General features: G+C 40.9%; 1 protein-coding gene across 1 annotated transcript; it reads right to left on the reverse strand.

The window, feature by feature from the left end:
• Nucleotides 1-1,589: 1,589 nt before the first annotated feature.
• On the reverse strand, nucleotides 1,590-27,157 carry LOC111223127 (histone-lysine N-methyltransferase 2B-like). Its single transcript, XM_022747154.1, has 36 exons — nucleotides 27,152-27,157; nucleotides 25,247-26,747; nucleotides 24,651-24,817; nucleotides 23,988-24,077; nucleotides 23,513-23,669; nucleotides 20,791-21,061; nucleotides 19,735-19,796; nucleotides 19,327-19,578; nucleotides 18,435-18,544; nucleotides 15,050-15,154; nucleotides 14,170-14,283; nucleotides 13,777-13,923; nucleotides 13,401-13,493; nucleotides 13,028-13,145; nucleotides 12,689-12,802; nucleotides 12,001-12,191; nucleotides 11,741-11,842; nucleotides 11,432-11,542; nucleotides 11,111-11,187; nucleotides 10,678-10,853; nucleotides 10,332-10,417; nucleotides 9,621-9,755; nucleotides 9,274-9,432; nucleotides 8,986-9,103; nucleotides 8,764-8,842; nucleotides 8,203-8,363; nucleotides 7,778-7,939; nucleotides 5,276-7,625; nucleotides 4,946-5,071; nucleotides 4,509-4,627; nucleotides 4,046-4,171; nucleotides 3,699-3,951; nucleotides 3,422-3,532; nucleotides 3,207-3,290; nucleotides 2,988-3,117; nucleotides 1,590-1,882 (listed from the first exon to the last, which is right to left on the reverse strand). The coding sequence occupies exons 1-36, from the start codon at nucleotides 27,155-27,157 to the stop codon at nucleotides 1,607-1,609; spliced, it is 8,439 nt and encodes a 2,812-aa protein (XP_022602875.1). The 3' UTR covers nucleotides 1,590-1,606.

Raw genomic sequence — 27,157 nt, forward strand, 5'->3', positions numbered from 1 at the left:
TAGGATCCTATCTACATCAATCAGCTGGGAAGGGATGCACGCAGGAATAAACGGGCACAAAAAAAAAAAAAAAAGAGTGGCCACCTCTATTCACAAAATAATTGCAGGCATAATAGTAAGTCAGTGTTTAATAGTATTGATCTTGGTTGTTTTCATACCATAAAGATGTAATGATTGGAAAGATTGAACAATGAGGAAATGAGGAAGCATTTTTTCCACCAAATGTGTTGTGTAATTAAATTAAATCTTGCTTCATAACACCTTTGAGGTAGTACACCAGTGAAAGACAAAAACAGGAGGGAGAGGGTGCAAAACAGCTGCGGACAAAAAACCCCAAAAAACATTAACTTAGGATCATTACTCAGCAGTAGCTTCAGTTCTATTAGTCAGCCTTCACTTACAAACAGAAAGTTAAAAGTTCAAACACATTTATTTCCATCAGCTTGTTGAATATACATTTATTGTTCAAATATACAAAAATACAAAAAGATTTATAAGGGACTGAGTAGAGCAAGATCACTATATTCGGAAACTCCCTCATAGACCTTAAAATACACAAACGGCACAAATGAACAAATAAAGAACAGACTGTTATAGTGGGATAAAAGCATTTAGGTCACAGCATATCTGCCGTTACAAATAAAAACAAGACATTTCAACTGACTGAATGAGGGAAAAGGTTTGGGTGACTATATTAAAACTACCTTTTAGGGTAAATGTCACCAGCACCTGAAACATCATTGTCCCTGTGGTATCCAGAGTGACATTAAAACGTAGCTGCACAACAATGTACATGAGGTGCTTTGAGTCTAACGTGTATATATTGTTCTGAAATAAAATTTGTCCCGTCTGCTGGGACACCGGTGCTGCCAGAGAGGGTCTTGACAAAGTAAGGTGTTGAATGAAATTAATTCACCTCATCCTTCTCTGAGACCTTGTATTTACAAAGACACCAGCATAATAATGGATCCCTCTTTACACAGTAATAACTGCAATCAGGTTATTTTAGTTTGCACCGTCTGTAGCTGGCAGTAATCTTCTGGCTGTTGTCTAGCTCCGGTTGCAGCAAAGAGCTATTGATGACAGATTTGGTAATGTAAAACTGAAAGAGTGTGGTGTATGAGATGGTCAAACAGTACATGAATCCAAGAAAAAAAAAAAAAAAACAACAATCCAGCAGTCTGAAACTCTATAAATAGTCTTCATCCCGAGCTTTGACATATGGCTCTAATCTGGTTTCTGTGACTGTTAACATCACTTCAGACGACAGAGAATAAACAACTGAATTCTGCCCTCGCCCAGTTTTTAAATTACGCTTCCAATGAAGTGAAGACTCAGTAGATCAGTTTGTGTGCATCAGCAACCTCACTCTTATGGCTACGTCACATCAGTCGCCTTCAACATCTCATAAAAGTCCACCTCCTGAATTCAAGTGCATTTAACAAGATGGCTATTGGTACATGGTGTGTGTGGGTGTGTGTGTGTGTGTGTGTGTGTGTGTGTCTGTGTGTGTGTGTGTGTGTGTGTGTGTGTGGGAGTGAGTGAGTGAGTGAGTGAGTGAGTGAGTGAGTGAGTGAGTGAGTGAGTGAGTGAGTGAGATGCTGTACTAATTCAGGAAGCGTCGACAGCGTCTTGTCCCGCAGTTGCAGTGCAGCTTGTTGTCCTCGTCCTCGATGGGGAACTTGTAGTCGTAGGTGAGCTCTTCTCCCCGGTAGATCTTTCTCAGGGCAAAGATGACGATGTGCTTGCGGCCGTCTACGTTGATGACACGAGAGTAGCAGTTTGGCTCACACGAGTGGTTGATGAAACGAGCCGCGTTGCCTTGCATCGTTGCGTCCACCACGTCAAAGTCGTCGATTCGGAACATGTAGCAGCCGATGCCCTGAGAGTGATTAAACAACAGACTTACAAAATGTTTCCACATTTTAACCGCATTTAACTGCTTAACTGCACTTTGTGCAGTGGTTTGCTTTTGCTCAAAGCAACTATTATTCAGTCAGAGTCATTTGAAGTTCATTCTTTTTTCAAAAGTGGATATACGTTTACATTTTAACAGACATGCTCAAAACGCACAGGATATCAGGAACAGCAGGTCACATCAGTGAAACACAAATGAACTTGCAAAATAATGAGGCAGGGACTGAATCCGAATGCTCACCCCCCGACTTGTGGACTGAACCCTGACACTCTCTGGGCCGTGAGGGGTTGAACTGTACTGACAATTGTACAAGATATGTGCAGGAGTTTCTGCTTCACTTAGTCCAGTACTGAGCCTCACCGTATCAATTAACTTGCACATCAAAAATGTAAGATACAAATTGCCTCAGAAATAAATATGGGAGGCTACATTATTATTGTTAGTATTCCTTTCTTCTACATCATCTAATCTGCGATAAATCAGGTGTTTTCAAAGACCTTCTCAGGGGAGTGTTGTAGATTTGAAGGGGGGAGAGTGCAGGAGGAGATAAAGGCAAACGTACAGCAGAGGCACAGGTGCATGAAGAATGTTGTAAAAACAACGGGACGATTGTCCTCTCAATCCGCTCAATCCACTTTGGAATTATAGAAAAAGGACTTATAACCGCAGAACCTGAAAATCATCACATTTTGAGGTTTTCTTTTTTTCCCTCCAACCAGGAATTGCTAATTATTTATAAATAGCCAATAAGAGCAAAATCGGCACTTTTAATGGTGCCAATTTGCCAATATCTGAACAAATATTAGGTGTTTTCCTGGGAAACAGAAAACTTCTGAGGATCTCAGTTCCTCCTACCTGCATTTCCCTGGAGGAACCAAGGTCTAACTTAAGTTCTGTGACTCTGATAGTCTGCAAAAGGTCCAGCTGAGGTCCCATGTGGACCTTGACATGCAGACTTCCCAGGAGCATACGCATTAAAGTGCATCGGACATTGGAATTCAGCAACAATCTCTGTATGTCATGATGATGATGATTTCAAAATACAATAGTGCGTATTGTGTTTAGTCACCTTGCTGTCATAATATTTCTCCCGCTTATCAGTGAGGACAGAGCGAATGACGGTACCAGCGTACTCTATCACCATCTCTCCCGCCTCGATGTTCCTCTTACAGAAAAGTCCACGCCCATGAATTTGAGATCTAAAAGAAGCAAGGTAGGAAATATAATTGAGCACACATGGTGTGTTTTAAATTCATAAATTTCTTTTCTGCTATTTGTTTGCCATTACCTGTAAACTCCTACTGCTTCTTTGGAGAGTTTCTCCAGGTGCCTGAATCTCATAGCCATGGGAAGCTCACTGCTGGTGGCCCGCCTGTCAGAGTGAAACAAAGAAAAGGTGGCACTGAATCTGTCAAATTTTAAACTCATATTCAACATGGAGTGTAGTGGGTTACAATTCAAATGTTCAGGAGCAAGAAAGTGGCAAAACTGAAATGCTCTAACCTGGAAGATTTCAGTGGGAATTCATCTTCTTCTTCATCAAAGGGCCCTATAATGTCAGGGGGCTCTCTGTGCTGCGATGCCAGGAAGTTGAACATATCAAAAGTTGCTTTCCTAGTTAGGAAAAGAGGAAAGAAAAAATACAATTTATTTGAGGTGTAATTAAATCGCAGACAAGAAATAAAAGTAAAGCCATCAACTAATAACATTTAAATAAATCTTATCAACGAGTTTATTTAAAAACAGTTTTAACAGAAAGTAACTGGGGCTGTGTTGGTACCGTGTGTAGATTTCAGCTCGGGCACTGCCACTCGGGTTGAGGGGAAGCTCTTCCTCGATGTCATCACAGCGGTGGAAGCGGAAGCGGTGCTGTTTGCAGTTTGCGGCCCCCTGCAGCTGCTCCAGCAGGAAGATGACGGCGTCGTGGACCACACCGAGCACCCGCGGCCCACTCATCCCACCCAGGGGCAGCTGCTTCAGGTGGAAGGCGGCTCGGGCTTCAAGGACACCGTCAATCACTGCACGCCAGGCGACTGAGGGAGGAAAGAGACAAGGAAGGTGTGTGAGCTCTGTAACACTTCACATGCACAAAACGAAGTCAACACGAAGTCAAAAAACTGCTATTACCCTCTATACTGTTAGCTTTAACACTGAAGCCATCTTCACTGGTGATTTCAAAGCGCAGATGGGGCTGGTTCATGTACGTCCTCTTTCTGTATCTAGGTGCAGGTGCATCTTCTTCTGAGCTGAAACCTGTAGAATTAAATGTAATTGCAAGAAAGTGATATGTACAATATTTCCAATATTTCCAGCTATGATTATAGTTAAATAATTTAACTTAATTAGATTTTGAGTAATTAGATTTTGTCAGGCAAATTTAAGAACAAGATACCATCTCATAACATCACACTATAATGGGATTAGTCTCTGAGTGGCTTTTGGAAATATTTAAAATCATTTAATCACATTTAATTGCTGTTGCATGTTTTGTTTTTTGTTTTTTTACTGTGAACATTAAAAAGAGCAGCTGCTATGCTGGTGACACTGATAGAGCTCCAAATAAATAAACATTTAATGTTCAGTCACAAACCTGAATAAGGGCCCCATTCAGAGAGGTCTCCGTGGCGAGCGCTGACCCACATGTGTGTATTACTCATACTGTGGCTGTTGGTGTGTTCAGATGTAGGTGGACTCTCAACCTGAGAACGCCTGAGCAGAAAGGACAAACAAATAAATAATAGTATAAACAATAAATGTAGCAACAAGATTGGCAGGTACTTTCAATACCACTTCCAAAATAGCCCTGTTCAGGAAAGAAAAACTAAATTTTGCAAGAATTTGATTCAGAACATTTCTTCCAATAGTATTTAAAAGGTTGCAAATGGAAACTTTTTCTTTTAAAATTAGCTGACTTGCGAAGTGGGTAAATATTGAGCTTCAACTTTATGTAATCTGACTCTAACATTTACCTCTTTGTTACTTTATATCATAATAATCTAAATGAGGACACTTTGAAGATGAACTAACCTGGAGGGTGTAGGCGGTGGTGGAGCAGTAATTCTCAGTGGCTCAGGCTCATCAGAAAATCTTTTCTGGTCTAGATCAAGAATGTCCTTCATTGTTGGTGCTTTCATTCTCACACCACTGGATCTGCTGAATGAAATCAAAACATTGTATTTTATATTTCAACATCTTTTCCACCTCTCTGGAGGCCGTAGAAGCCACTGAAGGTAATAGTTGGATTAATACACAAACTATTAAATATCTTCATCATGTGTCAACATTTAGACCAGTACAAATATTAGTTTTTATCATCTGTTTTATTTACTAAGAAAAGAATTACAAGTCTTTCAATACCTGGCTTCATTAACGTCATCCACTTCACTTGAGGGATCCATCAAGAAGTCCATCTTGGATTTCTTCCGAGAGGGCCTTTCAGACACTGATGACACTCTCTTAACTCTCACCTGGTGGCGTGATGAGGCAGGTGTTGATTGCGAGTTCAAATCTGCTTCATTGATTAAACTGCTGGGCAACTCTGAACACGCCTCTGGTGACTGATCTGAGTCCTCTGCGTCCTGAAACTGGGATGATCTTCGATGTCTGACCTTTGGCTGTCGAGGGTTACTGAGGATGATGGGTTTTGTCCTTTGCGCGTGGCGGTGGGTAGCCATGGCTCTGTCAATAATAGCCTGAGCAGTGCTTTCTTCGATGTTGGAGAGACCAGGTTCAGTTACGCTCCGGACGCTAGTGGGAGCTGTAGAAGTGGGAGCTGTAGAAGTGGGAGTGCCGCCGCTTTTCACTGGCACCACTCTGACAATGATTTTTCTCTCCGCCGTTGTTGTGTGGTTACTGGCAGCAGGGGCGTTTGTGGCAGAAGGGTTGGAGCGAGGCTTTATTATGACACGAGGGACAGAGCGCTGCAAAGCGTTTCCACTGTGGAGAATCTTGGCTATCTGGCTTATTTTACTGTAAGTAGGAGAATTTGTATTGAGTGACTGGTAAGTGTTTGACCTCGGGTCTTTGATGAGAATCTGACCTTGACGGTTGACCAGCAGGACTTGTGGGGAAGGAGCAGAGGATGGAGGCGAGTCAGTGGCTGCAGCCTGATTCGGAGTCACTACCTGCTGCCGACTTCCTGGCTTGGAGCTGTCCAAGCGGATGGCGATGGTTCTGCTCTGTTTGGCACCAGGTTGAATAGGTAAAGCATTTAAGCCATTGATTACAATGGGGGATCTCACTGTGCGTGGGACTGTACAAAAAGTGGCAGCAGCAGAGGAAACAGACGCATTATTTACAGTTTGTGTGGGTGGAGAAGGCAACAGCAATTTGAGTTTATGCTGCTGCGGAAGATACGGTTTTGGCGACAGGCGTTTGAGGTTTGATGTGGGACGTTTTGTCTTCAACACGATGGTTTTCATCTGCGCTGTGGGAGACTTTTTGGTTTTAGATTCTGGTGAGTAGTCGGGGTCATTTAAATCGTCTTTGAATCCGTCAGCTGAGTCAGCTGATGAGACGCTGTCATCTTTATCATCACCTTCATTATTTTGGTGTAATACAGAGCCATCTCCAGCAGAAACAAAATGACCTGTAGCCGAATCCAATAATAGATCATTGTGAGATGTTGGTATTTCAGAGCTCATCGGGACCTCTTCCTCCTGAACCGACATCTCATCATGTACATAATCCGATTCAAGAAGAGCAGATGGTGGAGAATTTTCCTGAAACTCTGGCTCAGTTGCTCCTTGTTGGACTGTTGACTTTGACACAGTGTAGATTGACTCCAGCCTCTTTAGTGCAATCGTCAGCTGTTTAGTAGGTGTATTATGATTGTGAATTTTAGCGTCCTGAGCTTCATCATTGCCGACTTCGCTTTCATCACTCTCTGACCCACTGTCCGCCCCATCTAACTGCGAGATCGACTGCGCTGAAGCGAGCTGACCGGAGGCATCTGAGCCACTAGCTGCATCACACACCACTGTACGTGAAAACTTAAAGTAATGGCTTGAGTCTTCATCTTCAGAGTCGTTCTCCTGATTATGTTCCTGCATTTCCACATCCTGCACAACACCTTCCACCTCTCCTCTACCACCTTGTGCTCCGCAGTGAAGTACGACATTCTCAGTTAGCAGAGCCTCGTCAAACTCGAGTTTTGCATTCAGCATGGAGGCCACTGCCACCTCTGTGTCAGTGTCAAACACAGTGTAAGGCAGCTCCTGGGACATCAGGTGGGCAACTTCCTCTTCCAAGTTATCAGGGGCTAGTGAGATCCCATTGGTTGTGGCCACGGCTGCGTCTTCTGCCTCAGACGATGCTAGGAAGTCTTGGGGAACCTCGGCAGAAACTGGAGTGGTGATTTTAAAGTTTTGTCTCCCCTTGGGGGAGTGAGTGATAGCTCCTTGCCGAGGTGACAGCCCTGCAGAAATGCTGGAGTTGGACCTAGGTGGGGAGCTCCAGACTGGAGATGTTGAGTTTTGTCGAGACAGAGGAGGCGAGGCTGGTCCGAAGCTTGATGATCTTGGTGGGGAACTGAACAGGGCACATCTGGAGTGGACGGTGCCACCGGAGCGGAGGGTCATCGGTACAGATGGGTCGCTGTCTGTTGGTGAGGAACTGCAGCGGCTTCTTGATGACAGCCTGCGAGGTCGACGGGTGTCCTCCAAGTCCCTCAGTGTCAGGATGTGATGGGATTTGGGGGGAGCGGACCCTGAGAGCATCAAACAACAGAGTGAACAATGCGGTCTACTTCACGAATACACTAAGATATAACACTGTAAATACTGAGGAAATGTCAGTGTAAACAAGGTAAATTATCAAAACAAAAAAGTATTTTGTAAAATTTCTTTTGAAACTATTTACCTGGAGATGGGAGAGGTCGAAATGATCCTCCAGCTGGTCTCCTGGTCTGTGTATAACCAGGACTTTTGGATCCAGGTGTATTGTGCAGTTTAGAGTTGGGTGATGGGGTAGTGGACTTAATTGGGCTGGATGTGGAGCTTAAGCGATCAGGGGACTCCATATCTGTCAAAGAAGAAAATGTTACCAACCACTGTGTCATATTACATGAAAAATGCATTTAAAGCTGCAGTAATAAATATTAAAACTGATGAAGTTGTTGTGTAATGTGTCACTTACTGCGACAAAAACCCTCACTCAGACCTCCAATATACAATTTGTATTCGCTTCTTTCAGCCTTTGCGTTTCAACTTTTAAGTTTTGTTTCACTGTCACTGCTCTCATCAAAACTGTTTCCAGAACAGAGCGATCTGTAAGGTCCTGCTCACCTCTGTGGTGTTTGGGACTGTGAACTATGGTGTGATTCTCTTCTTGGTCCCATCTCGGATCTTGTTCCTCACCAGGGAGAGGTGTGCTCACTTCGGTCACCTTACAGGTGTACTTACAGCGCCTGCGGGGGTCCACAGTGCTCCAGTACAACCGAGAACATCTAGAGAATAAAGGGAAGACAAATGTGTTATATAAATAAACATAAAGACAAAGAAGTTATTTAGAGTCATTCTGATGATGCAACAGTAGCAGGAGCAAGCTCCCAAAAGTATCATGAATGTTGTCCTACAAAGTATTTTGGTTTTTACTCAAACATGCCGAATAAGAATTTTTTTTAATGTTGTGTGTGTATACTACAAAAGTAGTATACACACACAACATTTAAAAAAAAAAAAAAAAGATAAACATAAAAGATTAGCAATTATCTCAAATGCCACAAGTGTAAACCAATCAACCAATCAAAATTGCTTGGCATGTTTTGTGAGAACAACACTTAAAATATATCTTTAAACAGCGTTAAGTGACCTGAATATGGCTTCATAATGACAATGACCACTTACTGATAGCCGACAGGATACAGCATCCTCCCATTAGATGACAGCTCTGACAACACACCAAGTTTCTGAATCTGTAGAGAGCCTGGGAAAATGAGGAAAAAAACCTTAATGATGGGGTTCAGCCAACTGAGAATAGTGATGTATACTGTAGTAGTAATATTTTATCCCCTTATGAAGACACACATCCTGTACAGTGGTGAACAGACAACAAACAGATATTTTTACCTATGGTCATGTTTATTGATTCGGGCTCGAGGCCTGTGAGGAACTTTCTCCTGAAATTGATCCCTTCAAAGTCCACGTACACCCGTCGAGGGACTTCAAACCCTTTCCCAGACACCATCTGGAAACATATGGTATATCATAAATCAGTACAATGAAAAGAACATCAGCAGGTGTGAGGGGTGAGTGAATGAAAGACTAATACTTTCCGCTCTGACATAAATGTAAACCGTAATTCATAACTATAATACAACTAAAAACAAAAAGATGAGAGGAATATTGTGCCTATACCTTTGCACTGACAAGATCCCTGTGTTTGTAGCAGTACATCTTCCTGTCCTGCTGAAACACGCAGTTCTGGGCGCGAGCACACATGAAATGGAAATTACTCTGGCAGGTGGCAAGACAGCAGCCCACAGTGGCTCCTGACTGTCCACAACGATCACAACGCTGGAGAATGAAGGACAAAAACATTCATGTTAATTATCTATCATAATCATTTTCACACAGGTTTATCACAGAGTTATGTAACTTCTGCAAACTGCAATCCCAACAACATTTAGAGCTAGAGTGACAAGTAACAATCCAGCTACTAAAGACATAATAAACATTTAATTTATTTCCTGATAGTATCTTACCAGGTGGCGCCCTCTTGAGACAGCGCTGTGCACTTGCAAAAGTGCACTGTTGTCCTCATACACCTCTGCAGACCAAAGGCAGCAGTTAATGTGGGCCCACTCATTCTGTCCCAAGTACAACAGCCGTCCTGCATCCTATTGGGATAAAGAAATACATTCATGTCACTTAATAAGCTGCAGAAAGTCACCATTTTTATATAAAAAACAAGTATGACAAGGACATTTAGTAAAAAGTCAACGCAACTGCTGCAATGTAAACATAATGCATCCTGTTTCTGTATTAAAATATTTCAAATATTTATATTTGATTTTTGATATATATTAATATTTATATACGTTTTATGTGAAATTAAGACAGTAGAAGTGAAGTGAAGTGAAAAGTAAGGTGGCTGAAACAACTGGTCGATTAATCTGGTACTACTTTGTTAATTGATTACATTTTAAGACCACAATGTTGCATCTTCACAAGAACATAAGACAATACGGATTAACTGCTTGTCCTTGACTTACATTCTATAAAAACTGCTAAATATCTTTGGGTTTGGGACTATTGTCAGATGAAAAATAAAAGAGTCTCCTTTGGCAGTAAGAAATTTTTGTTGTTGATTTCTGCTTTCTGATTAATCAAGAAAATAATCTGCAGACTCAAAGATAATGAGAATATTAGTTGCAGCCCTTGCATTGTGGACACTGAAAAACAGCAAAACTCACATTGGGAGCAGAGTCTCCGTACTGCTGACACAATGCACACTGCCTCATATCTTTACTCTTGGTAGCTTCCAGGTCATCTTTTACACCTGTGAGGGAGGAGCACCAAATGTTTATATTTTGTTATATGTTTGAAACCTGAAAAAACAACATAAACAAATCAATACAATTAATAAAATCGCACAGTCTTTTTGCATTTTTTTTTTTTTTTGCAAATGTCACAACCTGTAACAGATGTGATCTTTAACTCCAAGAATTAAACTGACGGTAGTTGTACGTCCAAAGGTTCGGACTAAGATCACATTCCTGAACAGACATGACACAGAACAGGCTGCTATATTCTCCATACCATGTGAATGCAGAGGGAGGCTGTGCGATGCACCAGGCTGCTGTGCAGTGAGTGACGACAGCAGAGTTTTCCCCGCCGTTGGGCCCCTGGACTCCTTAGGCTGGTATGTCCTCTCCAGCCACTGTGCATAGCTGTGCTCCTTAGATGGTGGGAGGACTGCCTCAGGGAGCATGCCACTACAGAGGGAAAGATATGAACAGTCAAACAGAGTGGAGGACCGGGGAAGACATTTGAGACAAAAGCCCATCTACAATAGCCTCCTTAATGACGCTTTTATTCTCCAAGTCATTTCAATTGTAGTTAAATAGACTGAACTCTCACCTAAAGCCTCAACTATGCTATAACATTCAAATATGCACAATGAAGGAATAATGTGAATGTATATATACTGAGGGAACAATGTTAAGTTTAGTGTTCTTGTTAATAAATTTACCTTGGGAATTCTTCAGAGAACGAGCTCCACTTCTTCAGAACGCGTGCAGGAAACCAAGTGAAAACTCGCTCCACCAACTGTCAGAAACACAACATTTAAGATCAAAGGCAAACCAAGGTTAAATTGTGGTCAAGGACACTGTCTATTTTTGGACAATATTTTAGTCAAACAGTCTGTTTATAGTTCGGTGTCTAGTGACTCAGCTCCACATTCCATCATGTGGCCATGAAAACTAAAATGGAGGGAAAAAATAGAAAACTCCACAGGAAATCAATGAAAGAGGGGGTTTTAAAAATACACTAAGACCGTGGGAGAGCTTACTTTGACATAGTGTGTCCTGGCCTGACTGGTCAATCTCTGATCCTCAGGGAGGAGCTCCTCCTTCTTCAGCCACTTCCTCATCACAGAGATGACATCCGCATGGAAAGTTTTCTGAAAAAAAAAAAAAAAAAAGAAAAGAGGCCAAGGGTTCAATCAAGAGCATCTCACAAAAGTGGGTTTCAAAAAAGAAAAGAGCGACATAGAAAGACAGAAATAATTAGGTGACATAACTCATTTTATTAATTTCACTGAACTGAATGTGATGACTGATTCCCATAATTAGCAGATTATAATGGAGAATAGACTCACTATTGAGGTGTAACCGCCCCCTTTAAACTTCTTCTCCATGACTTGCAGATCGCAGACTGGACGCTGTTCCCTGACAAACCCTGAGTCATTCGTTTCCTGACACTGAAAGACAAAAATGACAAAATGTAATAATAAAACAACATCCGAATAATAAAAAAAGATCAAAACTTAACATTTTTATGAATAAAAGCAAATTTCTGTAGTGTTCATTTCTCTCTCTTTGGATATTTGTCTTTCACAGGGCTGCGGAGATCTCTCACCGCTTTACAGATAAGGAGGTGCTTTGTGATGTCGTCGTTGAGGAGGTGGGTGAGCACGTCCCCCAGCCCGGCTATCAGCCTGCTCTGCAACTCCTCCTTCAGGCTCCTGCGTTCAGTCCGGCGTTGGCCACAGGGTGAACAGGTGAAAACCACCTGTCCTCGTTGGCTTGACAGTAATCCAAACAGCTCCTCTGCAATGACACAGAAAACATGAACGCTTCAGTGCAAATTCATAAAAACTATAAATTATCCAGTTATCAGCACATTATGTTTTAACATTTGAAAGGCTATGAATCATTTTGAGCAATGTGCATCCAGCAAGATCAGAACCGCATTAACACTATGTACTATACATTTCTATGTGTGAATCTATTTATATCTATGTGTATAAATTGTCTCAAAATTATGATTTATTAGACATATTAAGAGTTTATTTTTTGTCTATTTAAGTATTGTTTATTGAAGTGGTTAAGATGTAATTTTAATTTATTAGTGTGCTTCTATGTTGTAATATTTTACATAGCCAAACAGATGTTTTATTTTTTTTTATTTTTATTAATTCCCCATATCAGTTATCAAATTCTTTCACATACTGTCACTTAATCTTATGAACACTAAACCTGTCAGTCAAGAAGATCTAGTGTTTAGTTTGAATGAAAACTCATTTAACAAATAAAGTGTTACTCACCTGAAAGTCCTTCACATATGTAATGAATCCAGTGGTTGCACTTTGAACACTGAATCATCTGTGTATGTTGTTTGTTGTCATCATAGCACTTGTGGCAGACAGTGCAGAAATTACCTGATGTAAATACAGATCAGATATCAGTCACATCATCCTTTGTCAGTGCCACACATTTGAACTATATATAAGTCCAGGTCATCCCTCTCAGCAACAGTGGACGTGTTTGGTTGTAAACCTCCCAGACCGTGTCATGAGTTAACCAATGAACCATGTATTTACTGAGTATTCACATTTATGGCTACAGATCCTTGAGGCAACACTGGTGTCACTCAGAGGCCTTACCTTTGCTGTGGAGAGAAGTGCAGTCAGGACAGAGATCCTGCTCGTGGTTCCAGGCCAAGTCCCAGGACTTTCCAGGAGTCACACCACAGCTTTTACACCGAATGCATGTCATGCACACCTACATAAACACAAAGTCAGAAAATAGCACACACACATATGAAGTCCAGGGACTTTTTCCCTACCAAAACCTCACAGATTCTCAATGATGAACAGTTATTTTGTGTTATATCTTATTTCATGTAGGTTTCACATGTGGATAAAACTTACATAATTTTACAATTATTATTACAATTATTCATAACATTTATGAATTTTCTGTTAGTGTTGCAAAGACCATGGCAGACCATAGTTTTAAGGTTATAAAAGCAAATACCCAGGGCATGCTGCAGTTCATTGGTTTAGGGTATGTTGGTCCCAAGCAGGAAGGATGGTAGGAGGTGTGGCATCTCCTGCACTGTAACACAGGCTAGAGGGGAAAAAAAAAATCACAGAGAAGGGTATATTAGGAGAGCCGTTAAGAGTGAGGCTAGCACCTCTGTCATCTGTCAACTCTCCCAGTTTTTCCTGTCTCTGCTGGCTGCAGAAGTAGCACTTTTATATATAATTCATAAAAATGCAATACAATTTTTACTTCCATCAAAATTTGTTTTCAGCAGAGGAAAGCAAAAAAGACGACTTTGGGGGACTTTTATCCTTTATCAGGAATCACACATATGTTGATGTTGTGAGAGTGTTGCTAGGTTGCATACCTTTGTGCTCTTGCTTCTACGTCCACACACGTGGCAGAATTTGCAGCGCCTGCAGCACCAGTTCTCCTTGTTCTCCTCCTTGGGGCGCTCCTCTGGCAAGAGGCAAAAACTGTGGAAAGGCTCACAGCAGATCTGGCAGAATATCATCTGTGGAGAGACAAAAGATTACTTGCACTGCAGCGCACCAAAATGACGAGATTATTATAAACTAAACCAAATGATGACTCCATTACTGAAGACTGCAACAAATATTCAAACCAGTAATGAGTTTACAAGTGTAAAATAAGAACACAAGATAACAGCAAAATTACTCAGAATATTCTAATTATCATTACATACAACACTTTACAGGAGACTGAGCAATCTAGCAAAGTATCTAAAGAGCTGAATTACCTCATGTCGTCCTTTACTGGCACAGAGCAGACAGACGGGTTGTGGTGTGGTAGGGACAGATGTGAGGACGCTGAGGCCACCCATTAGCCATACATTCTGGACGGCACAGTCCTCCTGGTACAGACAAGTAAAAAAAAACTGCATAAGAGAAGTGATCGGAGTTTTCTTCTCTATTAGTTTGAGGATTTATGAGCTTCTTCATTCGAATTAATTGTATCAAAATAAGCGGCTGCCGTAATCCAATAACTGCTTTTAGATTAGCTGGTCCTCAACATGTTACAATAATAAACATGCCTACTGCTCGAGTCTTTTACCTATGTAACTTCTGGATTAAAGCCATTTAAAAATCTCAAACGGATACATAGTTTTTGCTTTCAAGCTAAAAAGTGTTCTTATACGACCACAATAAAGCTTTTAATTTACTAATTTATGCTAAAGAGAACATGTCAAATGTAAAGACTTGCTGGACACTTTCAACACAAGTTCTTGACAGTAGAGTGTGTCTTCACTTCTAGTAAGAGAAGCCAAATGTTAATCAAACCTCCAGATGTGGCTGCTGTGCTCCATCAAACAAACTACAGAACGTCAGCTGCAGTGCACCAAGTTCTCTTACTGAAATGAGACACCTGTTTATTTTCCTTTTATTTAGAGCTGAGTGTTCTTACAAAAACAGTCATAATCCTCAGAGATGTATTTTTTCTCTTCAATACTGAACTCAGACTACAGAGTGTTCTCTTGTGGAGTCTCTAATCTCTTTCATTTAGGAAAAATGTGAAATGTAAACATAGTCTCAGTGCTGAAAAGCAATATACAGTCAATATCATATACCCCAGTGAGTGGTAATATAAAAATGCCACACAACACAAGTGCTAACACCCACCTTAAAGTCCACGCGGATCTTGTACTTGTTCTGCAACAGGCCCTTTTGGGGAAATCCGTTAGTTAACCCTGTCAGGGTGTTCACTGACGCACACTCTGCAGGATTCTGGGAACGAAGGACATATTGTGGGTCAGTTGTTGGACAGGTTTTCAGCACTGTCTCTTTTACAGAAGCGTCCTCCTCCTCTTCAGGCTGATCCACTTGTTCGTCCTCCTGCTCCTCCTGTTTGCCCTCCTGTAACTCTGTGCCTGGACCGACAGTCTGAGGGGGCTCTGGCACAGTTTGTTTGTTAGCTCTGTTTGTCTCACTCTCATCTGGGTGCTGCACCTCAGACTCTGGATGTCCCTGAAAACACAACTTTGATGACACCTCTGTCAGAGCTGAGTGCAGTATGGACTGCGGATGTTGTTGAGACGATGACAGTGTACATTTGTGCAAATGCAGAGCTGACTGCACCACAGACTGGGGCAAACGGTGCAAACGCAACAGCAGAGATTTCTGTGGATAGTCTGTTACGGCATGTGGTGAAAGTGGAGAAGCAGGCTGCATTACAGGCTGGGACAATGGAAGAGACGGTGTGGTGGAGTGTGATGAATATGAAGTAGTGGTCTGTGTTATAGGCTCAGAAAATTCTGAAGAAGAAGGTGTAGTGGTCTGTGTTACAGGCTGGGACAATTCTGGATGCATCTGTGCAGCACACTGATCCAGACACTGGGGCAACTTCTCCGTCAAAGACAGAGCAGACTGCAGGATAAAATCAGGCAGACGTAGTAAGTGTATTTGTAGCTGCTGCTGCAGCTTCGGCAATGGGCGTCTGGATGGGCTGGTTTCGGGGAAAGTTTCTCTGGGCTCCGTCTCTTCCGTATTCTCCTGTTCCTGTGAAGGAGGGGACTGCCTAAGCCAACCAGCAAGACAGGTTCCACAGTGACACCAATACCAGTGGCATGCAGAGGCGGCGACCGGCAGCAGCCAAAGTGACAGAAAAAGGGGGGAGCACTATGACCTCCAGAATATGTTAGCAAGGCATAGTAAATCAGAAAAGATTAAGTAGAATCTAGAAAAATGCAAATGAATTCAGTAGATACAGACAGAGAGGTGCAATTAGCAAAGTATTCATGTCTCTAGTGCAAACTACTACATAATGACAAAAAAAAAAAAAAACTAAAAAAAACTAACACCTACTTTGTTGACAACCCTTTAGAAAGTCAGCTTCATGGCAAAATGCATAGTGTTGTTCTCTTAGTTTGTTAGTTTCAAAAGAGGGGTTGGTCCATTCTCCCTGTGCAATATGCAATGTACTGCTGCTATAATTCTATATTATTAAATATAGCACAGCTGATTCCTATGTTGTAAGGCTATTAACGATCTGTGAAATTTGCAGTTTGTTAAATAGGCTTTTTTCTGTAATAGGAGATATAAAGACATCTTCAGTCTCCTGCAACTTGCATGAATCCCCTGCAAGTTCGCACCAAAACCTAAACTTCCACAAGAAACCAAAATTGTCATGAAACTACTGACACATGCACATACAATGTGTTTAAAAGTGCCTAGCATGTACATGCGGGTATTTATATCTGCATTTTCAAAGGTGCATGCGTAATTACATTCATGCAGGTACTCCAAATAGATGAAACAGCATGAAACAGCATTTCCTGACCAGTGGACCTCCACTAACAACCTGTAACTAAGGGTTTTATTTTGCACCCACCAGTGTGCTGGCCACAAGCACTGTTGTTTACATTCTTCCCCTTGAGAAAGTTGGCATTACACTCCTACACTGTAGTGAGCGAGCACTGTGGACAAATCTACAGCTAACAAAAGGGATAGCCGCACAAAATTGAGCAAAACCAGGAAAACCTGCATGTTACTTTGTTTAGAATGTCACTAATATAAACCGTATGTGATTGAGTCTGTGTACTTGCTTCCTCTTTATTCTAGTCTTCAAAATATGGTGGCTTCCTTCGTTGCTGATGTATTATGGAAGGAGGAGGAAGATGGGGTTATTGGCTTACAGCAACAAAAACCTGTGCCTCTATGATCATTGACAAGCAGCACACAATCACCATGATCTCAGAGCGTGATGTTTTAAACATTGTGCATATGTATGTAATAACCAGCACTACAAATTCACAATCAACAAATGCAGATGAAAACACATGAAAGAAGCCTCTTTACATGAATACAGGACAACTTTTCTCAATCTTAAAGGAGTTATTAAAAATTATGAAGCTTGGCAGGTGATTCAAGCAATGGAGATTTAAAGGTTAGAAAAAAGAGAATGAATCATGTGGTTGATTAGATTGCCATGTGATTTGAAGAAGTCAAATGTACATTTCAACTACAATCAGCCGGAGCAAAGAGGCAGCGCAGCCAAGATTGATGCTATTGATGCTCTTAGCTTGAAGTATGACACAGTATGACACTGAAATTATACAATTATCGTTAGTCAGATTTTGACATTATTGTATATCATTATTGGATTTCTCTCAAAATAAACTGAACATACAATGACTGTTTTGACATGAATGCGTCTTTATATGGATATGGGAAAATGTATCATGTTTTACAACAGTATAATAGAAAGAGTAGTGTTTTTTATTCTCTTTTGGTACTGGCTATTTTCTTAAGCTGGGGTCCTCTCTATCTGTCCCAGGCAGAAAATTTAAAAACCTGCTGTAAACCATGTGTGCATAATGCTGTACAGCCTATGTTGGCTACATGTGTGAAGAAGAAAAAACATTACTGAAGCACGATTTGAGTTTTTCCTTCCAGTTAAGATAGTCAAGATAGAGATAACATTTCCAAAGTGGAGCCTGGATAGTCATAGGAAACTGTGTGCAAGACACCATCAATATTATGTACTGCCTCCAAAACAAACCGAACAGGCGGGGTGCATTGTACTAAAAAGAAAAATGGACTGCATTTTACCATGAACACAGCTTGAGAGCTTGAAGTTAGGTACATGCAAGGTGTTTAATACGAAGGAGAAACTTAAGAGTCAGAAACAGAAGATAAGCAAGGCTAAATTTCAAAAAAGTTATTAGAAATCACTCATTCCAACACAGAAGAATAAATTGAAAATGAGAAAAAAACTGAAAGGCCTGGGCAAAGTATTATTTGGAAATAATTGGTGGGTGTTTGAATAATCATGATTCAGACAACAAACTGTTAGTTAACCATTTCATTTAAAGTGGCCATTTTACTTTGGAAATAAATTATTTCAAATGGTGGGTTTTGTATTGTTAAAATTTGTTAACACCACCTATAAGAAAATGTAGCAGATAACCAATATACGCAAAAACCATTTTCCAAAAATACAATCTGACCCAGGCTTGGTTAGGTGGTACACTGGAGACGAGGAGGGAAATTCGCCGGATGTTTTTACCTTGTGAGCTCTGGGTCTGCTCCCGGTTCCTCTGGAGAATGGCCGGCGATGCTTCACCGCCTCAGCTGGAGGGTCATCTGGGACTGATCCGCCATCTTGAGGAGCAAGATCTCCAAAAGAAGATTAACAGATTTAAGACACAATTCTGAAATCTTCCTTAGAGTTTCAGAAAGAATAGTCCTTTTTTGTGCAAATCATTCATGACCCCGGGCTCATAAAATCCTTTCAAATATAAATTTAACAACCAAGGATCCTAAAATTTTAAATCAAACCTGCGCAAGAAAATTATCTTGTGTGCACTATTAAAACAACACTACCCCACAGAAAAAAAAAACAAACCGATCCTTATTGTATGGTAGCTCTGCCAACAGTGTGCAGATGTGTGTGCAGCCTAGGAAGTAAATGTTACAACATCTGGGTGAATGTGTAGTTACAACTTTGGAAAAGATTATTTCTATCACTATGTAACCTTTTACATACCTACAGCGATATCAAAGATAACTACAGAGCAGGTAATCCAACACAATGACACAAAGTTATAAAAGCAACAGCAGGGAGGTGTGAAAGATATGTACTAAAGGTCTCATGATTAAAATGAAAACAGACTGGAAACAGATGGAATCTGGAGAAAAAGGCTCAGGAGCTATCGACTCAAAACCAATCTCATCAATTGATCTGATCTAACAACTTCTGATGTGATATGCTCCTATTGTGATTTTATCTTACTTTTGAGATCATATTGTAAAACTTTAACATAAATCAAAATTCCCCCACAGAGCAAAAAAGGCTTGGAATTAATCACAGCTCCAACCCAATGCCTTCAAAATCAACAGTAAAAAGTAAAGACACACAAAGATTTGAGTCACATTAACAGCAACACAGCTTAAGTTACCTTGGTTGCTTGCAGCAGCAACATTTGGCTTGGCTGTTGATTTATCCGTCTTGTCCTCTTCTCCCTCTCCCTCTTCTCCTTCAGATTCAGATTCGGATTTAAGCAGGCTGCTGTAGGAGCGTGGTGTGATGTTACGCAGTGACTGTTTCCTGACTCCAGGCGCCATCGAGGACGATCCCTCGCCTGCTCCTCCAAAGCCCCAGTTCGCGTCATCACTGCTTGACACGGAGCCTGACAACCGCCTCGCCTGGACTGAGAAAAAGGAACCTCATGATTATTATGCACACAAATTAAACATTTCGATATTATTATTGGAATTACCAAAAATGTATCTGGTGAAACTGAATAAGAAATATGAACTTAGGGAGAAGAAAAAATTACAGCAGGAGCATCTATAATGAGACATACCTTTAAATGGTCTGACAATGCGCTCAATCTTTGCTTTCTCAATCCGCTCACACTTTTTATATCTGGGGAGCAGGAGAAAGAGTCAAATGTAATTATATCTCCAAGGTAAAGCTCATGTGTACCCATCTATGAATGTGTTTAACTGTAAGAGTCGACTTGCCTTCATTAACTGGATAGTTTAATATGTTTTACTGGAAAGAAATAAGAAGTATTTTCATGTTTCATGAACAAAAACGCTTAACCTAGAAGTTAAACAGAATTTTAGGCACCACTGACTCAAACATTTTAGAAACTGAAGTTAACTTAGTTTAGTCAGTCCGAAATGTAAATGATGTCAGTTCTGCTATTTTTTTTTTCTCCAAAACATGATTACTGCTACCTATCTTCAAAGCAATGGCTTGACATTTTGGGAAATATGCTAATTCACTTTCACTCTCATGTCTGCATGTTAAATATGATGCTATTCTAGTAGCAGATTAGCTAAACTTAACATAAAGATCGGAAACATTTGTTGTAAAAGTGAGTGAGAGTGAGAGTGAGAGTGTAAAAAAAACATTTATTAACTCGCTAGCAGTTTCCCCGTTTCCAGTCTTTATGCTAAGCTAAGCTAACCCACTGCTGGCTGTAGCGTCGTAGTTACTGTGCAGGCATTAAAGTGATACTGATCTTATCATCAAATTTCCCCAAATGTCAAACCATTCCTTTAAACTACTGGCAAGCATTTGTGTCTACACAGAGTGCTGGTTAATCACAATGCAGTTAGATAACAAGCTAATACACGGTTCAGCTTTGAGACATTTCTTCACTTTCCAGTCGTCTGATCGCCCAAAGTTCATTTTCCATGACAAAGTAGGAAAAAATCAAGATCTTGCAGACCACCTATCCGAGTGGCCTTTAAAGCATCTCCTAAGAGTTCATCAATAGTTCACAAGTGGTCTGTGAGAAATGCCCACGCAACAAATTAATCTTATGCAGTGAAATTAGCATTTTCACCAGCCTGTCTCTATTCCAAAAAGAACAACAAAACAAAATGAATTTGTGATTGGTTTAACTTACATGCAACACTGCCGCTTGGTGTTGGGCCCTCCGAATTTGGGCTTGTCAAGGCAGTTGACACACTTTGCGCAGTCGTCCTCTATCAAACAGCCTGGGCAGCGTCCACAGCGCCGGGCGCGCACTCCCCCAGGTGCATACCGACTCAATACCTTCCTCTTTCTGAACTTGTGGCCCTTTCCCCTCCCCCTCCTCCTCCGCTGGATGTTTTCCTGAGAGACAACCCACTGAGCCCTGCCCTGATCAGAGATGTCATCGTCATCATCTGCCACATCTGCAAGCGAGACACAGAGAGGATGGGTAAAAGAGCCACGACAGACATTTCAAACATCATTATGTACATGTGATGTGGGGCTGACATCTTTGGATGCCAGTCGGCAGGAGACATTACAGGTCTAACTGTTGTGATTGGAGGTGCTTACATACTCATTTACTCTCATTTAGTGGTCTTCTGTCCAACAAGCAAACCCGGTTTCTATGGCTACAGGTTACTATTGGTTCCCTGAAGTGTTGGACATCTAGAAGACACTCTTGGATAGAGTGAACACATCAGGAGTCTGAGAGAAACCCATTGCTGGTGGAAATCCCCCTGCCTGACTAGATTAGATTATAAAGTACTAAGAGCAGATTGGAAATGATTTACAACCTCTTGCATCCTCCAGTGGTGATATTTTAATGCGAGCTGGCACAAAGCAACTTCACACAATTTCTCAGAGGTGGTGACTGTCATCATTTTAAAAGAATAATGTAACTGGAATAACCTTGAGTAAGGATCCATTTTTGCCAACTGCACTAGATGTGTTCATTAAGAGACAGGGCAGTGAGTCTATTTGTCAAACAGCACTTCCTCACCTCATACTGAGTGATGCTCACTTGACCAGTGTTGGGTATAGCTTTCCAACAGCGGTGGCTAATCTGTGTGTGACAAAAGATATTTTGGCTGGCAAATATTTTAATTACAACTACATTGAACTAACAAAGCAGGTTTTTTTGCTCAGCAGGTTAACTTTGCCAAAAGCAATCAAAACTGTGCTCTTTTACAAAAGAAATTCTGTTTTTTTGAAGGTGTGTTTATAATTGCAGAAGCTTAATTATGCCAGTTTGAAAGAATATTTTAGCCGGTGAATTTTTTCATTATAATACACTAGCAGAGCAGCTTTGCCAAACAAAAAATGGCAGAAGTTAATTTAAGTCTGGACAATGCTAATGAAGCATTTTCACAAATTGGATTGAAAAACAGTTAACCTACCTGAAATCATGGTTATGTACAGTATCAAGTCCATCTATTTTTTTTTTTTTTTTTTTTTTTTTTTTTTTACAATCACTCTATAAATGATGCAGTAATCCTGACTAATCCAGGGTTGTAGTAACTCCTATTGCAACAGCTGATGCTGCACACGTTTCAATATGTTGTGTGGATGTGAGCTTCTGAACTTGTCTTTGAAAGATGATGATGATTCAGACTTTAAGACTTTTCAATACCAAACAGAATGCAATTTATTACTTGTTTCACAATCATAACACTCAGCAATAGTGATATCCTTTAGAGTTTCATAAATCTGTTAATAATATATCGGTAATTCATTTTCTTTACACAACCCATAACATAAATAAACATATTTTGAGATTTTTGTTTAAATAATTGTAACCAAGGAATGTACTGGGCAATGGTGACACTGTTTCAAAAGATATATTTGGTATTTCTTTGTTTTACGTATCAGCGGTCGTATATCCATCGATATATGGATGGACGAAATGACCAATGAAAAATGATTCATTCATTTGAGCCCATTTCACTTTGTGCGAAATCAACATTTGAGGTGCTTGATGCTGTAACTGGCAATAGTGACAGTGTTTGCTACAGGTCTGATGGTGCCGACTGAAACTCAAAAGAAAGGATTGAACAGCCTCCTGCAGCACAACCCACTGTAGCTACAATCCTTCTATTAGTTTATAGGTGTGCAATGTCTTCCAACAACCCACAGTCAGACACAAAAACATTTTATAACCAACATTACTGTCTACTGCAGGCAACAAAGAATATCAAAGACTTTTGTAAATTAAATTTAAGACTTTTAAAATGCCTTCTAGGGAAAACTAAGGAAACTGAATTCAATGCTTTTTAAGACTTTGAGACCAGCATATGTGCTGTACTTCTCTGGTTGACGTCCCTCCTTTGTGTTTTGTTGTGTGTCAGTTTCTGGACATCACAACCAGATCATATCCAGAGCCAATGAGTTAAACAGCGAATAAGCGTATTAAGCATCTGTTAGCAACATCATTTCCCTCATGTCATCAAAGACCATGACTGCTTTGCCTTCCCTCCTGTTTTTACTGGTTGGTCCAAAGGAAAGAAGACACACATTTGACTTTTCAAATACAATGCAAACTAAGTTTAGTTAACAAGCAATTTACCATTATATAAAATTGATAGTACTTGTATGGGTCATTCACTTTAACTTCAACTTTACACAGTGGGGAGATTCTTGTAATGAATTGAGAATATGCACACTGTAAGAATAAGTTGATTTACAAGTTTTAACATGTTAATTTTGAGTAAAATTTAAAATGTCAGTTCCTGGATTGTGAAACCTTAGTTGAAATCATCACACACAGACAATGTAATTCAAAATGTACCGAAGTGCTCGCCCTTCTCTAAGTAAAAGCAAAGGGAAGTTAATTTCTGCTTTTATGCTTAAAAACAACACATGTAGCTGCACTGTACCTTCTGCTGTGGGAGAGAAGGTGATGCCCTCTCTCTCGTGCAGTGGCAGGGCGCTGAGTCTGGGAATATCATCTGGCACCATGGCACGGGGCTGCCCCAGAGCCACTGCTGCTGCCCGACAGACATGTTTGATCCTTGGACCACCCAACGGTTGCTCCTGCAAACAAACACACACAAGAAAAAACATGGAATCACCTGGATAAAAAACAAATTACAATAGTATCACTTGATCATTTATTTATTTCAAAAGGTGGTATTTAGTTGATTTCCTGGTAAGTGGATAAACTGTAGCAGGTAATGCTTGTTTCCCACAGCTTTATGTACTACAGAGAAGCTCCTCCCGAGCACATAATAAATGATCAAGATGAGACTCAACACAGGTGATTACAACATATTCAGCAGACTGATGCTACTTGGATTTAATCAAACACAGACAAGCAACATAAAATGCACATTTACAAGATAAAAGTATTACCTGAGGACTAGTATCTTTGGGAGATGCGCCAACTCTCCTCCTCCTCCTCCTCCTTCCACTCACCGGCACTCGTGATTCTCTCGAGCCCAACTTTTGGTCCAGACAAGGTTGAAAAACAAAGGTTTTATGTAAGATATACTATAACATCACTTTTTTACTATACCTTCCTAAATAAATAGCAAAGTCACTTGCCATCTGACCTGTATGGTTCAGACTCAAATAAGACATGTTATGTGCATGTTCATGTACTTTCTTTGATCTACTGGTCGTAATGATTTTGGCTGATGTCACTTATCAATTGAAAGTTTTAGCCAGCAGTCATTACCACAATGAATCTGGTATATTGATACTAGTTAGTAAACAAGATGGTGCCCAAAAAAGGGATCGTTTTTTACAAGAAGAAATGTTGCATTTGTGCACATATGTGAAATGATTAGTGCTGCAACTCACATTTTTTCACAGTCGATTATTCAGTAAATTACAATTAACTGATTAATCATTTTGTCAATAAAATGTCAGAAAATTGTGAAAAGCCCCCCCTCACGGTTTTCCAGAGCCCAAGGTGCCGTCCTTAAATATCTATTAATTATTCTTTACAATCAATGTCAATTACAATGTGTAAGACCACAAAATTTGCACAGATTTGAGAACTTGGATTCTTACCTGTGACAACTTGAGCTGCTTCTGCTGATCAATTTTGATGAGCTGGACTTTGGCTTTCTTCAGCAGGTGGAGCATCCTCTTATTAGCACCACTGAGACCAATTCGATGGCTTGGTCCACTGACTTCTAAAGCCTCCTGACTGTCCCCTGTCATGCCTCCTGCTTGATCTGTACCAATTGGCATGAAAAAAGCAACTGTGGTTAGCTGATGTACAACACAACATCCCATAATTGTAGGACCACTTATCAAAAACCCTCCTATGAACTAAACAGTCAAGCAAACACAGTGTCAGTGTGTTAAATTATCTCTTTGCAATTTCCACGATATTAAAAAACCCATCATGGCATTCTCAGACCCAGTTTTGGTGATTTCACCAGTGAATTTGACCTGTCAAATAAAGCTAAAACAGCTCAAAATCAAAAAACACTAACCAAGGACTGAAATCTCTGCTGACTCGAGAACCATATTTTCTTTCTCAGTTTAACCTGAAATCAACTGTTTTGCCCAATTAAGAAAAGGCATTTTCAAAATTATGGCTACAATTAAGTAGCACAATCTTCATAAATAATTACCCAAAAAGAAAAAAAAAATCTTACTATTGTTGCCAATATCTTCAAACGGCATATAAGAGGGCGCTTCCACATCAGCGTTCACCACAACAGCTAGTTTCCTCACAACACCAGGAGACTCCATCTCCTCCATCATAAGCTTTGACCTCCTCCTCTTCCTGACATGAGAGGTCAAGCCGTCACCATGATGTGTATAATCCCCTTGAGTGTCGGGCTGGCCTTTCTTTTTTTCCGCCAGTTTCAAGGTCAGTTTTTTGAGGTTCTTGTAGATCTCCAGGTGGCTCGTGCCTGGACTGGGCTTTGATGAAAACTTCGGCACAGCAGATGGGCTGTCAAAAGCAGATAAAGAGTCACTGTCTGACTGTAATGAGTTGCCATCATAACCTAACTCAGGATGTGATGCACTCGCTTTTCCATCCTCTCTCTGTTGACTCTTCAGCCATGTTGACAGAGGGCCCTTTGGAAAGGGAATCATTTCCTCGTCCAAGAACCTCTTCGGAGCTTTAATAACGCGGGAGGACCGTGCGCTCATTACAGGAGTCGAGGAGTTGGAGCTCTGCTGGACTTGTTCAGAAAATGAGCTGGGTTCACCTTCTGATGGTGTGATATTTTGACCTTGCAGTTGCTGCTCGTTCCCGTCCTGCGTCGGTGTGGCTGGAACGGGCTCAGTTATATAGGTGTAAAAAACTCGCCTAGTGCGAGTACGGCCCAGCTTTGGACGTCTAATAGTTGGTTTAGCCTTTCGCCTGTGCCCAAACAAAGACCTGCGTGGTCTTTTGTTTGTTCGTTTCTCAGAGGAAACTTCAGCTTTACACTCGAGGGGCATCGCTGCCTCCTCTCCACTCTGAGCGCCGGCCTCAGCTCCAGCCTCAGGAGAGGCACCCATACCCTTAGCCATTCTCTTCTTCTGCCGTTTGTGAAAGGATGTAAATGACAGAGCGACTGCTTGAGATGTGCGCCTTGTGTGCCCAAATCGAAATCTCTTCATTTGTTTCACAGAGCTCTGTGGCTGGGATTGGTCTGTGTCTGAGTCCTCTGACACCTCACCTTGTTCTTTGACCTTGGAAGCTTTTTCTGTGCCCTTGACTGCTGTCACAGTGCTCACCAGCTTATTTTGCTTAGTGCCACCAGCTGAGGTAGCGGCTGTTTGGTTTTGCGAGTTGCCTGAGTCGGCTGTTTCTCCTGCTTTCTTTACAAAGTCAACTGATTTTTTACTGCTCTGTCTACCTGAGGCCTGCTCATCTGCATGTTTGGCTTTTGCAGTGAGACCTACCTGCTTGCCATGCAGTTTAATTACCACCTTGGGTATTTCTTTGTCTTCTACTGGGCTCTCTTTGGCACCCTGGCCTTCTTTAGGAGCCCTTGGTACAATTTTCCCAATCAGAGCTGGTTTTGGGGACTTGGGTAAAATTTTTCCAATGAGAGACTTTGTTCCTGTAGAATGGCTGAGTGACAAAGACCGAGGAACAGTGCCAGAAGTTTTCTGTGGACGAACGGTTGTGGTCCCAAATCCAGTGAAATCTTCCTCCTGAAGAAAAAGTACAACAATTAAATGATTGTAACAAAATATTTGGATGTTTTGGACAGATTTTCTACCTGTGCACCATCTCTCTACATGTGTAATTTTTTTCAGTAAGATACAATCATTTTAATACGGTTAAATAATCCACTATCCAACAGTAATGTAGTGCTTGAGATGTTTAGTGAAATTAAGAAATTGCACATTTTAGCGTAATTCTCCTCTTCAACATTTCAATATGGCCACTTATAAAAAATTTTGTCAAATCGATTACTACCAAAGTTTATGAAGAACCTTTGAAACACACTCAGCCTCCAGCATCCTCTAATTCAAGCACCCGTCTATCTCAGATGCAAAGACTGCCCACTACAGCATATCAAAATCACACTTCAACTTGATTTTCAATTACTCACATCCAT

Source organism: Seriola dumerili, unplaced genomic scaffold (genome assembly GCF_002260705.1).
Source record: "Seriola dumerili isolate Sdu_G_001 unplaced genomic scaffold, Sdu_1.0 BDQW01000110.1, whole genome shotgun sequence".
NCBI classification, from domain to species: Eukaryota; Metazoa; Chordata; class Actinopteri; order Carangiformes; family Carangidae; genus Seriola; species Seriola dumerili.

Coding starts and splice junctions, on each gene's coding strand:
- LOC111223127 (XM_022747154.1), bottom strand. Junction 11,843..12,000: donor ACCTCCTTATCTGTAAAGCG/GTGAGAGATCTC, acceptor TTTGTCTTTCAG/TGTCAGGAAACGAATGACTC. Junction 9,433..9,620: donor TCTCAAGAGGGCGCCACCTG/GTAAGATACTAT, acceptor TTCATTCTCCAG/CGTTGTGATCGTTGTGGACA.